A 15,997-nucleotide genomic window follows, 5' to 3' on the forward strand; every position below is an offset into this window, starting at 1 on the left:
GCGGTCATGTGACCAACCTCTTGATATCTTGATATATATCACTTCCCACGACAATGTAGTGAAATATAACCCATCTCCTAATAGATATACTACCTTGATATATCACTTCCCACAACAATATAATGAAATATAACCCACCTCCTAGTATATATACTACCTTGATATATCACGTCCCACTACTATGTAATGAAATATAAACCACCTCCTGGTATATATACTACCTTGATATATCACGTCCCACCACAATTTAATGAAATATAACCCACATCCTAGTATATATACTATCTTGATATATCACGTCCCACTATAATGTAATGAAATATAACCCACCTCCTTGTGTATAAGAGACTCCTTGGTCATCTGTGATCGTGAATGAGTACCATTCTATAACTCTAGTGGTACATCTCTCTAATAATACGGGGCGGTCGGGTAGCCTAGTGGTTAAAGCGTTCGCTCGTCACGCCGAAGACCCGGGTTCGATTCCCGACATGGGTACAATGTGTGAAGCTCATTTCTGGTGTCCCCCGCCGTGATATTGCTGGAATATTGCTAAAAGCGGCGTAAAACCATACTCACTCACTCACTCTAATAATACTCACAAGCGGCAATGCCTCATCTATGAATAATACTTTCACATGTGTACGTGCGAAAGCCATCAGTGTCCTTTATACCTACCCCCAGACTGTAGGAGATCTTCTCCATGGTAAAGCCGGTCTGTTTCTCAGTCTTGCCTTCACCTACGCTGAAGGGGCCAAACTTGGCCGGCTTGTTGTCCTTGGCCCAGAACACGCCACACTTCTGATTTCATAACATAAAAAAAAATGGATAATTGTTGGTAATAAACTAAAACAAATAAGATATATTTATGTCACGATTTCTAAGTGACTCACACGTAAAACATTTCACGTGTATATTGAAAAGGTAAAACATTATTTGCTTAAAAGTGTTTATGTCCTTCCTTCAGATTAGAAATTGGATTTTATTATCAGGTTACAAGGTAGACACAATTTTATGAAAACAACTTCTTTAATACTGTTAAGTTGTTATCCATAAATCTGTGTCTACCTTGTCACCCGTCAACTTCTAAGTAATGCCTATCAAACACAATATTATCAGGTTGTATTCAAATTGTATTGTGTTATTGTTTTACACCCTGACGCCGAGACTCACTGCGTCCAAGTCGGTGTAGTTCTCCAGCAGGACAATGCCACGGATGTCGTAGTCGTGGACCAGTCGCCAGAAGTCAACCACCGTCGACGTCAGGGGGATTTGAGTGAGGATAAAAGCCTCCCGCTTCTCATACGACTGAAATATGAATAATATTGGGATATGTATAAGAAATAACAATATCAATAAAATTTGATAACGGAAATACTGGCTAAGAAAATATGAAAGGATCCAAATTGTTCATAATTTCTATGACAACATATATCAAATAAATATTTATCATATTGAATAAACGTTTAAAGAACATGTGATACATGTTGGGGACAATTACCGGTGCGATGACGGCGTTGATGTAGTCAGTGCCTCCTGCAATATGGGTTGAGAGAATAGCGCGATGCTTGTCTCCTGTAATAAAAGAGGTACACTTAAAGATGGACAGTACTTTTCATATTAAACCTTTTCATACTTGGGCCTTCATACTCCTTGTGTCTCGTCCTTTTTGCATCGACATAACATGTAGTTGTTTGTCCCGACACCATAAGAGGTGACAAGGCATGCTTACAGTAGAATACCAGCCTGAAAAGTATGTGAGCCGAACTTAGAAGGACGTAGAATACACACTTAACATTTTGCATGTACAATACGTTTCATTCTTACAGGCTTTATGTGAACCAAATATACAACAAAGTAGCATATTTATGCACTCATCAAAATGACTAGATATTTTCTGTTGACAAAACTGTTATCAAGAATCGTCTGAGGAATAATCTAGACATTGCTAACGCCAACTCCTGATAAGAAGGCAAAGCCTGTATCATCAACAGGCAACGTGATGGCTCGGGTCTTCTGGGATTCTGAAGAAATCCGAATGGTGGACTATCTCCCGTGAATATTATTCTTATCTGCTAAAGCAATTGCGTGAGAATATAAAGACTAAAAGGACAGTGCACCTGTGCACAAGTTTGTGGTCGTCATGGCGCAATGTATGACTGTGGTTTCGAACGTTTTGAACATCCTCTGTATTCACCTCATTTAGCACTGTTTGGCAAACAATCATTACTCCATTTCGGCTCCGTAGGGCATTTTACAATTCCAGGAGGAAGCCTTCTACACCAGTTGGATCCTGTCACTCTGGCATCATTGACAAAAGTGTGTGAACCATGGAAAGGATTATGTAGAAAATTAATTAGCAACCGACTCCATCAAAGAAGTCCATCAAAGTACCTCTTCATGCGGTACCTATTTAGCTATAGGTTACCGATGTGACTGGATGGTATAGCGAGATTCCAGTCTTACCCTATCCCGCCATGAGTCTGGCACGACGAAACCTACCAGGAAGAATGTCCTCGCTCCTGTTTCTGTTGATGTTCTCCAGGTCTCTGGCAGCGTCACTTAGATGATCTGTCTCAGGACACTCGCTGAGTTTCTGGAGCGAACATGTGAAAGTAGTTAATGCACACCCAGCACTAATACCAAACAGAAACATTTGATATCAGGAGCAATGCTCTGAGTATTGGGGATATAACACATAATCATGCAAGTTCACACAATGTTATCACATGTTTATGCACAACCATTGCATCATTTCAAGGTTAACTTGAGGCACACAGCACTCACCTGATAGGCAACAGCAATGCCAGAGTCTCTCTTCAGCTGTTTATACGCGTTGTCATAGAAACTGGCGGGTGTGGGGTGCACTGTATGACACAGAGCGTCCAGGATGCAGTCGTGCAGGAACACATACTGGGACTATGGGATATATGCAAACCATATGACATTAAAGTCACGTGTGTAAACATAAAAAAATTAATTATCCGAATATTTAAAAAGACGCCTTAAAGTAAACTCTGACATCTAAACAAACAGCAAAACCTCGCACAATAAAACTTCTTGCAGAGATTTACTGTGCAGAATTTCATATCTTAGCTGCTCAGAAACACACAAATCGTATTCAATCCTATATTGACCATTCTCTCAACACCATTCCAATGATCGTTAGCATCATCAAAGTAAACGACTTACACCTGCGTTCCTCTGGCATTCAACAACCTATCTTAGGACAAAATTATATTAAAAGTGACGTTTAACCTCGATCACTCATTAACTCTCATACCCTGCCTGATCTGATACGTCTGATTTCCCCCAAAACTACTATCTCAAATTGTTTCACATTAACATCACTGCAGTACCATTGATGACACGATCCTGATTTCAGACAAATACAGTTGTTGAGATGTTGTTTTATACTTTGCCTTGTATGTCTAAAAACCCTTGTTCCCCTTCCTGATGAGGCTTCCCTGTATCTACTGACCTGTGTCTGCACCATGCTGACTCTGAAGTTCCTCAGCCGCCAGACACAGCCGTAGATGTCCACCTTGCTGCGGGTCTCTGCGTCTTCTATCAGAGAGTCCAGAGCAATCAAAGTTCCTGTCCTGCCTACGCCAGCACTGGACAGGGAACAAAGAAGTTATAACCACGACAAAACATTACCACGCCTATTTACAGCTAGCTGGTATTGATATATACTCATTAATATACAAAAAGATACCCCGGGTGGTCTATGTAGAAGGTTAAGGGCATTTGGCTATTTATACATACACGACACATAAGTCAGTATTGCATGTGGACAGACACAACGTGGTATTCTCTGTCAGCTGTACTGGTATTGATTGTTTGTTGTTTAACGCCGCACTAAGCAAAGACGGCGATCTGTAAATAATAGAGTCTGAACCAGACAATCCAGTGATTGATATCATGAGCATCGATCCACGCAATTGAGATGCGATGACATGCATCAACCAAGTCAGCGAGCCCGAAGAAGACCTATTCTAACCAGGATCCTTTCGTGTCTGTACTAATATTGAAAAGTACTTTATCTGACAAACCGTTTTAAAGAATACATGCAATCACAGTTCAATGACGCTGTATGAACACATACATCACAAATGTTGGGTCATGAACATGGCACTGGAACATATCCAAGCCTGTGTTATTGACAACATCCCGTTGCACACTCTTCTATACACTCCGTTCTATTACTTTGGTTTTGCTGGCTTCCGTTTTTCTAGCTGGTTTTCTTGATGCGTTGTTGAATAAAATTTTATACATTTAGACACTCTCAAACTAGTTATAAATATAATCTAGTAACTGTACTGTCCATCGACGACAGTGAGTGAGTGAGTCTGGTTTTATGCCGCTTTAAGCAATATTCCAGCAATATCACGGTGGGGGATACCAGAAATGGGCTTCACACAGTGTACCCATGTGGGGAATCGACCGCGACCCTTAAGCATGACGAGCGATCGCTTTAACCACTTGGCTAACCACCGCCCCCACCGACGACAGGTTTCATTCAGTCTTAACGTATTTATTAATGATGCATCACTTTTTCCCGTCACGGTATGGTTGGAATTTTGCCGATGTGACGTTAGATTTTAACTCACTCACTCACTCACTCACTGCACTGCACTCCACTTGTGGCTGTACCTGCAGTGTACCACCATGGGACCTTCCGCAAAGTCACAGAAGGTCCTGACTTTGTTCCTGAGGTCCACCAGAGACATGGTGTTGTCTGGCACATCCTTGTCAGGCCACACCATGTAGTGAACATGTTTCACGGTCTTCTCCGTCGCTCCCTGTGGAAGATATGCTTATGCATATAGGTCTAGCTTAAACCTAAACAAATATCAATCACTCTCTATATGTCGGCAATAGTTGTCAGCAGGGACTATTAGTTCTCAGAAGTGTGACAATTGCCAAACTAGACCGCCAATTGTTTTTGTAGGGTCCTTGGTCAAAATTAATGGAGGGCTTCGGTACATAGTCTATCCATACCCAAACAACAACTGGAAGGATGTGAGGTATATTGGAGGTTAACGTGGCGGTCACTATTGCACTTATGTCGCAACGAGTGTTTGTCCACTGAGTCCACTGAGTCCACCAAGATACCGTGGTACAGTGTAACATTGATTCCCCGCTCAGACACAGTGCACTTACTCCAAGCCGACCAGTCCTTATTTTAGCCCCTTAATGCCGATCGCCAGACAGGGTAATACCACGTACCATCTTTTAACGTCTTTTGGAATGACGCGGCCGGGGATCGAACAACCGACATCTCCGGGCAGACGCTCTATTCGCTGCACCACGGAGCGGTAAAACTGGAAGGAACGGTCATGGACTAATTCACTACCTTCGCTTTAATAACTAATTGAAATTGTCAATCCCACCTTCCTCATCTTGAGCGTTCTGATGGTGAAGTCAGCAAGGGGACAGGAGTCAGCTACTGTGATCTTCCAGGGGCCGAACGTCTTGGAATCCTCGCCTGGTTCATTGGGCCAGTACGGCTCACACCGTCTCTGTTGTACAAGGGACATTCGTAGATGGTAAATTTAAAAACATCAACACCGGACTCGAATATCTACCAAAACAGTTCCATGGGCCATAGAAGAAAAGAAATAGTGATGAAAAGTATATGAACTAATCACTGAAAATAAGTGATGACACAAGGTGTCTACGAAAAGGATATGCATGTTCTGCTCTACATTTATTTCATTTCAGTTTTAAAAGGCTGTGTATATTTGGATAAGCATAATGATTACAAAGAGTAGCATGTTGAGTATATTAAATGATGATTAATTCATTTATCACATCATAAGGTCATCAAGTCATATTAAAATTAGACATCACCCTTCCATCTTCAATGATATTGGCCAGCATGACGATGACAGGCACGTTTTGTTGCCAGATCATCTCCCAGAAGTCCACGACGGTGTGAGGCAGGGGCCCTGGCGCCACAAGGGATAGTTGAGAAAACATGACTTCATTAGGGGTGGAATAAGGTGAGGTGATATGGGGTTTAACGTATGTCCATATGGGGTGTCCAAGATTATTGCACTTATAGCGACGTGTATGCACGTGTGTGTGTGTGTGCATGTGTGTGTGTGCATGTGTGTGTGGCTCCTTGTACTAGTCCGGACTGATGCAGATTTATAGTGCTAGCACACTGAGATACCATGCCGCAGTTTAACATGAATACCCCACTCAGACACAGTATACTGACCCCGAGCCGACCAGTCTTGTTTAAAACCCTTAATGCCGAGCGCCAGACAGGGTAACAACATCTTTTAACGTCTTTTGGTATGACGCGACCGGGGATCGAACCCCGGACCTTCCGCTCTCCGGGCGAACGCTCTACCACTAGACCAAAGAGGTGGTTCCAATGAGATGGCCATATGGTAACATAGATATATATACATTATTATACGAGAAAAGTGAGTGAGTGAGTCAGTATGTTTTTAGCCGCTTTAAGCACTTTTCCAGCAATATCACGGCAGGGGGCACGAGAAAAGGGCTTCACTCATTTTACTGATCGGAATCGAACCGGGTCTTCGGCGTGACGAGCGAACGCTTTAACGATTAGTCTACCCGACCGCCCCCATACTGATTTTACGAAAGAAGTGTCAGAATTATTGTAAGTCCCGAACGACGTCTCTATATAAGTGCAATTATCTTGGACGCGACGTTAAACCAAATTTCACCTCACCTCACCTCACCATCTCATGGGTTGAATATCAGTATACTTCACTGCGCTCAGTATTGTTAATTATTTATTGAAGGTTGGTCGTACATAAGGCATATGAACGTTTGCAGACTTTGACGTCTAAAAGTTTGTTTACCCTGTGTTGCAATGTACTTTTTTCCCCTTGTTGGTCCCTGCAAAACAAGAAACCTTAATTGAATCATTCTTCCTTCAACACTTGGTGGGTTATAAAGTGTAATGGATCTACACATCAAGTTTACTGTGTGGATGGCTTGACAAACTCACAGACATGTTCACTTTCAGAGTCTCTAATGAATTCCTTCTTCATTTATCCCAAATATCATGTAACTGAATCTCTTGAACTTACATCAATGAAGCTGGCGTTTATGTAGCCACTGCTTCCACTCGGGCCTTTCAGCACGACCAGAGAGTGGTTGTCTTAAAAAAAATCAAGTCTTTCTAATCAGTAAATGTATGCATTCAGGTATACAAAACTGCATCAAAAGACACCTGTCGCCGATACATCATAGGAAGTTATCATGCAACAAGTACATTTACAAAATAGTGTGTACCTGTATAGGGGTGCTATGCAACGATGTCAGTCACTTGTTACAATAAGTACTCCAATTCCTCAAAAGTCATTTTTTACATTTTGTAGAAGCACAACAGCTTTATGAATCCGCTCAGAAGACATACAAACACACACCAAAGACTACAAGGCGAACCAAAATCAGAAAAAATCGTTTGACAAAATGAACAAAATGAATCAGACATGGTACTGTTCCCCAGTGTTTCGGCGAAACAAAATTTAATAGTATTATGAACATACTTTATATTTATACTTTTATACAAATATATCACAGACACACTCATGTTTTACGATATTAGTGAGTGAGTTTACATTCCAAGTCACATCGGCAATATTTCTGCCATATCGTGACGAGAAGTTGTACATTAATAATAGATATATTTAGACTGGATAAAATGCCTGTGGTGGATGCACAGTACAATAACTATATTTTACGTCAACGTTAAATATCGATAGATGTGGTGAAAGGTATAAGCCTTTGCCTTACACGGGTAAATGCCTTTAAATCGATTCTTTGGACTGTTCACTTGCGTCAGTGCTTTGTCGTGAATAGCTGTCAGACCTTTGGGAAGCTCCTGTAAATTCAACACCAGAGCAACGTCAGTTTCGAATATCTGCCAGAACAGATTCCATAGGGCGCAAAAGGTCCACTAGTGATGAAAAATATAAGAATGGATCACTGAAATTAGTGATGACACCAGGTGTTCGGGAAACGTATGTCCTGCTGTACCGGTAGCACCCACAACAGTTTCTTTAAAACGTAAGCGGCAGTTGGTAAGGAAGTGTGAAAACTCGATGTAAAGGGTACATTAATGTAAAATGAATGGAACAGCTTCGCGCATCATGTAGACAAAGAGCCATATCAGATTTAGTAAATTCCTCTCGAATAACAAAATCAGGCCTTTGATCCTTAGAAGGAGGATAGCCAAGTTTCAGCAACATGGGTCCATCAAGACCTTCACAATACGTACAGCATACTCTTTCACCAAGATTTCTTTTGTGGCTTTCTTCTTTGCAACGAAGTCCTTGAGGCCACTGACTGCCACTGGAACACTACTGGGAACATTGATATAGATAGCCTCGTCATCGTCGTAGACGGCTCCGTTTTCCGATGCACCCTGGCCTTCCCGGGCTGCCATAGGGAAGCTCAAACCGTTGGTCATGTCTTCCCCAGTCTCTGAAAACAGCATAGCAATAGTCCGGTACCAACAACTACATGTGAAGCTAATAGATCTGGACCACCATACCAAACATTCATGTCAACAAATCAAACAAGAACCATTTGAAACTTAATCAGACATGAATAAATTATCAAAAGTTACTATTGCAAGTGACTTATGACAGTACACATATACGTTGATTCAGCTTTATCTTACTTTTTCCTCTTAATCTTCTCAACGGCTCTCTAAAGAAAAACAAAGATATTTACAGATAAGCTTTGGGTTGTTATATGTAGAACATTTCTCTTCAAGATTCTTACTTTCAAACTCAGATATTCATTTGTGTCTATTCATTTGTTTTGATTTAATCATTGATGAAATGAATGATCAATACTAAATAACTGCACTATCTTTCGGTAGTTATAAGAGGTCTTAAAGTTGTTCGATTGGTTGAGAATGAGTGAGTGATTATTGCTAAACTCTTCACCAATAATTCGTTGCGAGAAATGTCCATAATATTACCAAATGTATACCAACACAACAAAAGCAATGCTGAAAATCACTAACATTTCAGTCACATATCACATTCAAGAGTAAAACTACCGACTGCTCAAATAAAGATCTTTATTACCCACGTGGTGAAGATACAGGTGGTAAGATACTAAATCCGTACGTCACACCTGTGTCGTACAAGGTTGACATTGTTTTGTTCGTTTTGATTGGATAACCGTGACCTCTGTCACACTGGGACTACTTTTTTCATTCATAAAAAATCGCAAGACGTCATTCATTTTGCGATTACAAGGCAGAACTGAAGAAATTCATGAGAACGAGAGATATTTACAAACATTTTATTAAACCAAACAAGATAGTCACACGCATCAAATTCGGTTTGCATTCTATATTAGTTATGCATAGAGCTTCTACAGACATATAATCGAGCTAGATCTATAAATCGATTTACAATGTACGACTGCCGATCGAGCGCGTCCCTTGAGCGTGACGCACCCGACCAATTTCGCAACTTTCAATTTGATTTAACGTAAAAGGATAAGCGTGGTAAAATGAAGTCTGTTTAAACTATCTGAACAGATATCGAGACTTACTTGGGATGATCCGGTTGTGCCATCGGTGTCCCCTTTGAAGCGTATTTTGTGGCGCTGTTTCGGGAGGTGTTGTTCATGGGTGAACGAACACGACAGCACGACCAGATCACTTAAAGTTCACAGTTCCGATACAAATCATTCGAAAACTCCGTGGAAGTGTGCCTGACTTCTGATTTTGTGGCCCCAAACATCCCAAATGTGAACAATAACATTCCTATCTCTAGCGTAAAACGCTGTGAGTGGATCGCGGTTGTCTTTTCTTATTCCGGTGGCGACCTTGCCCTTCGATCGTTCGAAGCTGTCACTGACATGCAAGCAGATTTGAGTTTGTTGATTTTCACGTCTTCAGTATTTAGGGTGGTACAGTTAACATGAATGTCTTTGGCGAACAGTCTGATTTCCCTGTTCCAAAATGGAACGGACATGATATAAATTCAGCTGATAGATCAAGGAAACCGAACCATTTTGATTGCACAGACGGGACCCCGGCAGTGTAACCGACTGTTAGTCCGATATTCAAAGCGCGGCGCTAATGTGACATTTCAAATTTTCTTATCGGTGTCCTGCGTACTAACAACATGGCGCTTGAATTACCATAAGTTGAAGACTTTCTTCCAAAAGGATCTTGAGCGTCGGTGCTGGTTTGTTTGCAAACAGAACAGCAGGCGCGTGTTGTTAATGCGTATGCATAAACATGTCAACAATGCCCATATTTGGTCATATATCAATATTCATGCGCAACCAGATTTTGCAACCGGTTTCAGTTTGGTCTGTCAACGAACGAAAGTTGTTATGTATTTACACTTAAATATATATTTAACGTGGGTAATAAATAAAATACCACACTCATTCTCGTTAGATACCATTTTTACGAAACTCGTGAACTTTCTATGGTATCTGACCTCGCTTTCGCTCGGTCAGATACCATAGAAAGTCCACTCGTTTCGTAAAAATGGTATCTAACGAGAATGAGTGTAGTATTCTCTATATATCTCATCTTAGAGTTTGATCTCTGTAATTGGTTGTGGTTGGGGTAATGATATTATTAGTCCATGCAAATAAGAAGAAAACAACATCTCACCGAAAGTAGACAACAGCACACATTACAACTGCTATAACAGCAATTAGGAAGAGAAGAAGTCCAGCGATGAGTTTTACATTCTGGTGTTCGGCTGCAATAGTAACAGGTAACAGGTAATAGGTGTGCAGGTACAACAGAGGAGGTAACAATGTCACAGGAATAGTGTCAAAATTGATAGTCATGTAATGATGATGGTTAATATGATGACGATGGCTTGGAGTGTTCAGGAATTATGGAAATAATGGAAATACCAAGCAACTTGATATAAAGAAACATTTCATAAAATAGAAATGTCTAAAAAAACAGTTCTAAAACATATACATGACAAATCTGTGGCACAAACTATCTGCAAGGTTTCAAAGCGAGAGGAGCTCTACGACTGCAATGCCTCTTCTTCAAAATAAATCACTTTGTGAAATAATAGCAACATGTGCTCATAGAAAAGGACTCCATATGTGTATATATCACTTTCCTTCAGAACATTATTTTAAAACTCATGATGATCTAGTTGGTGGGCTGGGCAAAGTGTAATGGGGTTTAACGTCGCGTTCAAGTTATTTCACTTATATAGCGAAGTGAATGCACTACTCTGTATTTTATAGCTAGCCTACTGATATACCAGATTTAACATGACACATCATCTTGCCTTCCAGCTGCAGCTGGCCAGGTTGGTTAGTTTGTTTGCTATTTTACACCGCACTAAGCAATATTCCAGCTTTATGACAGCGGTCTGGACCAGACAATCCAGTGATTGATATCATGAGCATCGATCCACGCTTCAAATAAGTCAGCGAGCCTGACCACCCGATCCCATTAGTCGCCTCTTACGACAAGCATAGTCGCCTTTTAGGGCAAGCATGGGTTGCTGAAGACTTATTCTGTCCCGGATCTTCACGGGTCAACTTACAAGGAAGGATAACAGTTATGATATGGGAAACGAACTGCCGACCTTCCTCCCTCCATGCAGAGAGTAATGTGCAACGTGTGCATTTGTGTCCATACCACGTTATAGCGTTTAGCTAACTCTATAATATATGGTAAAGTTTGTGATCGAGTTGTTGCAAACTTACTTTACATAACTTTGTTTATTACTTTGAATTACGCCATGACAGAATTACCTTCAGAAACTTCACAATATTTGCCACTTCTTCCGTCAAGACAGCCATGAGTACAGGAACCATTGACATGATGACACGTAGCATTGACACAGTGGATGTTGCATTCATCGTTACACTGTTCACCGTACCTTCCATCATCACATTCTGAAACCAAAATGAAACAGTTTGGAAATCTGTTAGTATGCACCCGTTTTACGAACTCCTAATATCACAGACGGAAACTCCCACTGATTCTAGAGTGTAGGTTCTTTAATGTTGCTTCCATTGTGTGGATTTCATTGGGTTATTGTGGTTTGTGGATGTTTACCTCCTGACAATTTCAACATATCGATGCAATTTTTGGGTGAATTATTAAAGCTACTCAAAAAGTTTAACAGACACAGGTAATACCTTCTTGCACTAACCTAATGCCTTTTTTGCACTTACCTATTGCCCTTTCTTGCACTTACCTATTGCACTTTTGAACTTATCTTATTGACACCATAATCCGAATATTTGCAAACTATTATTTATTATTTATTGTATTCTTCGTATACGTATGTATCAACACTACAGACGATGTAGATGCTCCAAGGATTACCTTTGTCGCATCTTGATGTGTTCTGGTCCTTGTGTTCCCATCCATCCAGACACATGTCACAACGTCCAGTGGTCCTGTCACAAGTCTGGTTGACACATCCTCTTGAGCAATTCAGCACACAGTTCTCTCCGTATGACCCCGGGGAACAGACTGGTTGATGATAATAAAGACAGACATTTGAGTTGAGACTTATTTGTTTAGCTTGTAAACTGGCAGTTTATGCTAAGCTGTCAGTCCCATGCCATAACACACTTTGATATATCCAATGTGTAATGTGTTCATTGTTGATCAAACAAACATTATACTAATACTTGTATCAGTAAACATGTAAGTTAATGGTTTCCATGAAGTTTACTAAGAGCATGGTGGCCAGATATTTGTCATGTGTTCACCCGAATTATAAGTTTTAAAGTTTATATTAAACCAGAGATATAATTGATAGAGTAGTCAACAAAACTAAATATGTTTTAGTAGTCATTCTATATCTACTGAATAAATGTTTCTTTTCAGCTGAAGATTCTTTGTATCTATAGATAGACACCAACGACACAAATATGTTCTGTTTCTGACATATTTTGGCGCATTCGGTGAGGAAACAAACTTGAGTTCTACGGATCGACAATGTATGCCACCCAACTGACATTGCACAAAACCAAATGTCACTTTCGGGGTACCTTTAGAGGTCGAACGTAAAACGCATAGCTGTCCATGGGTCTGTAACTATACAGTCTGCAAAGACGTAGGGGATTATGAGCAAAGAAGTAGGGGATCACCAAGTTTTGGTTCTGACGTCCCAACACGACCGAAACGTTGCACGTGGACCAAACAATTCCTCCGTGATCGTGGGTTTTGGGGCATTCTTGATTTTGACACTTTGGTGAATGGTCGTGAAATCGCTCAGTGCCATTTGTAGTGTTGATTTTCATTATCCACAGTAACACGGAAGCTCTCTATTCTTCCTTTTATTTGGGATCAGATTTGAGAATGCGTCGTCTACAAAGCGATGAACGCCTAAGAATTTGTAGAACTGGAAGAACTCAGTGAGAGGCAGCCAACATGTTCAATGTGTCTCAGTGTATGTTTTACAGACATTGGAACACAATGTTCATGGTCTGCACCCCTCAGTGCGCTCAAGGTCAACTACACAAGTCTACGATCCATAAATCAGAAAACAGACCGTAAGAAATCGAGCCCAAATAGCCAATCATATCACTGTTCAACGCCAGACGCCAACGGTGTTTAGAGTGTAGGAACTGGGGAAATCGACGATAGTCTCGAATAATGAGTGAAATCAAATGAGTCCAGAGTTTCTCTGTACTTTCTGGAAACAGTCTTGAGGCATCCTAACAAACGTCAAGCAAACGTCAAAGTAAGGCAACATGACAGATTTGGCGGCAGGTCTTTAATGATGCGAGGCTGGATCACTGTAGATTGCCACTGCATATTGTCCATGGAAGGGGCACTGATAACTGATACAACCCACTGACGTCAATGTTTTGCCGTTTGCGTGCCATGCTAGTCTATGTTTAGTGTTTCAAGACGACAGCGCTCGTGCCCACCGTGTTCATAACGTAACTGATTACCTCCAGCAGCAAACAATCACCAGAATGTAATCAATGGCTTGCCATAAGTCCTGACATTTCCAAATAGAGCACGTCTGGGACATGATCTGAGACTTGTACGCCGTCAAAGACCACCTGTTATGTTAGCCGAACTCGGACAAGTCATTGGGAGATTGAATCGGACCATGTCATGCCGTATAAACAAATGTTTAACCAATCGTGGGGGCATGACCCGTTATTGATAAAGTCTTATCAAACCAGCATGTTTTGACTACACACCCCTGTCTTCCTTCCTGATTGTTTTGCACCCTTAAAATACACCCCCAAAATGTTCAGTTGATTGTCATGTTACACCTAGTCCTTCTTTTTTTCTTATTCACCCATTACCATCACTTGATATTTCTTTGTATTTCTGTAATCCTGTTATTTTCGAATATCCCTACGGGATATTTCGATAGTATACTTGGCTAAAAGTGTTGTTGACATGTTGTTGTTTGCATATGTTATCAATAAAAGCGAATGATGTTTTATCATAGTGGATATATGTCTGCGTTATGGTGGGTCTTTCGTCTACTAGCTGTGCACGTTGTTTCTTTTTTTAAACAGAGCTTGGGCACGGGTGGCCTAATCGTCTAAGGCGCCGCAATTCGTTGTCGATAGTTGCGTCCCTAGACCACGCCAGAAACCTATGATCGCTGCTTCGAATCCAAATTCGCCCTCATTATGTTTCTATGGATATCGGCACCATATCCGTGCTCGTGGATTTCACCAAAGTGGGCTTCCCTATGACATGACGCTGACACTCCGTGATATAACTGGAATACTGATCAAAGCGGCATTATACCCAACTCACTCACCCACTCACTAAGTACCATAACGTCATTAGTATCATGGCAGTTAAATATAAATGATGCCACTAAACTTTCTTTCAAACGAAGGTAATAACTGATACACAGGGTACCGTCTACACAGTTTTCTCCAGTCCATCCGGATCTACAGGAAGTTCGACAACGACCGTCGATAGAGTCGCATTTCTCAGGCTGACATCCTTCATTGCACTGATACCTGCAGTCCTGGCCATATGTATCTGGTCGACATCTTGTAATAATTTTATACTTTGAAGTTTACACTGTTTCTTTCTTGCTGATTGGCTGAAGGGGTAGTCACGTGATCTGATATTTGGAGTTCAAACACCTGTGAACGGACAAAAAAAGTTCACACGATGTGAACAATTTTTTTTGAAATTGATCGTGTGAACTTTTGCCGGAACTACTTTCAGGGGTTTCCCCCGTATTCTCGATCGGTGTTTACGATCAACTCGTTTTTCTATTTTCTTTTTTATACCTGCATTTATCAGCAATATAATTAATTTAGTATTTTTGCCTGGTTTTGTAACATTTCATCTGACATATATATCAATAAATGTTTTGGTTCTGGTGATTGATGTCGTCTAGCTGCTACACGAAACAAAATGGATTGTCCTTGCGGTGATTTGGATATGGAATGGCTATCTTTCAATACTAATAACGCAAGTGAAGAAACAAACTTCTGTAAAATTACTGAGGTGAACGAAATTGATTTATTTAGCGATACTGACTTTGATGCCTTGTTTTCGGAAATAATGAAAATAATGTCGTACCCTGCTCAGATGTGGCCGCTGACACAGAGCAAACGCGACTGCTCCTGATCAATCCCAAACTAAAACCCGATTGACTATCGTATCGGGAAAATAATCTAAGATTTTGAGAAACTATAAAACATAAAAAGGTAAGGAAAGAAACTTAAATTAAAAAAAACCCAAAACTAACAACCAAGACTTGCCTACCTGTTTTATCGATTGGTCGTCGGAGACGAGAAAATATCCGTAGACGGAATTCCTCCGTGCATTCTAGGCCGAGAAGCGGCGGCACATGAGGATTGACGGGGCACAGACATGAAGGTGGTCATACAGTAGGTCCATCTCAGGTGAGAGCTAAGCAAAGTGCACACACGACAAATCCCAAACTCCAAATATAACACACCCTGACGTTGAAAATTGCCACAAAACACGCAAGTTTCAGAGCACTCAATCCCCACCAGTCCATTCCGCATCGTC

General features: G+C 40.9%; 1 protein-coding gene across 3 annotated transcripts in view; it reads right to left on the minus strand.

Moving 5' to 3' along the window:
- LOC124129149 (receptor-type tyrosine-protein phosphatase epsilon-like) overlaps positions 1 to 15,997 on the minus strand; it is a 117,535-nt gene that overhangs the window by 92,862 nt on the left and 8,676 nt on the right. For 2 of the 3 annotated variants that reach the window (XM_048400384.1, XM_048400382.1), the window contains 17 exons: positions 12,341 to 12,490; positions 11,761 to 11,904; positions 10,643 to 10,733; positions 8,672 to 8,700; positions 8,267 to 8,472; positions 7,783 to 7,870; positions 7,074 to 7,144; positions 6,843 to 6,879; positions 5,854 to 5,951; positions 5,394 to 5,522; positions 4,654 to 4,802; positions 3,479 to 3,614; positions 2,785 to 2,916; positions 2,500 to 2,593; positions 1,499 to 1,572; positions 1,171 to 1,305; positions 676 to 798 (listed from right to left, as the gene is read on the minus strand). In XM_048400384.1, the coding sequence (XP_048256341.1) occupies positions 676 to 798; positions 1,171 to 1,305; positions 1,499 to 1,572; positions 2,500 to 2,593; positions 2,785 to 2,916; positions 3,479 to 3,614; positions 4,654 to 4,802; positions 5,394 to 5,522; positions 5,854 to 5,951; positions 6,843 to 6,879; positions 7,074 to 7,144; positions 7,783 to 7,870; positions 8,267 to 8,472; positions 8,672 to 8,700; positions 10,643 to 10,733; positions 11,761 to 11,904; positions 12,341 to 12,490 (1,886 nt within the window). The remainder of the gene's footprint in view (positions 1 to 675; positions 799 to 1,170; positions 1,306 to 1,498; positions 1,573 to 2,499; positions 2,594 to 2,784; positions 2,917 to 3,478; positions 3,615 to 4,653; positions 4,803 to 5,393; positions 5,523 to 5,853; positions 5,952 to 6,842; positions 6,880 to 7,073; positions 7,145 to 7,782; positions 7,871 to 8,266; positions 8,473 to 8,671; positions 8,701 to 10,642; positions 10,734 to 11,760; positions 11,905 to 12,340; positions 12,491 to 15,997) is intronic. The other variant, XM_048400383.1, reaches the window with a different exon arrangement.

The sequence above is a fragment of the Haliotis rufescens genome, unplaced genomic scaffold (assembly GCF_023055435.1).
Source record: "Haliotis rufescens isolate VD_foot unplaced genomic scaffold, xgHalRufe1.0.p SCAF_2, whole genome shotgun sequence".
In the NCBI taxonomy this organism is placed as follows: Eukaryota; Metazoa; Mollusca; class Gastropoda; order Lepetellida; family Haliotidae; genus Haliotis; species Haliotis rufescens.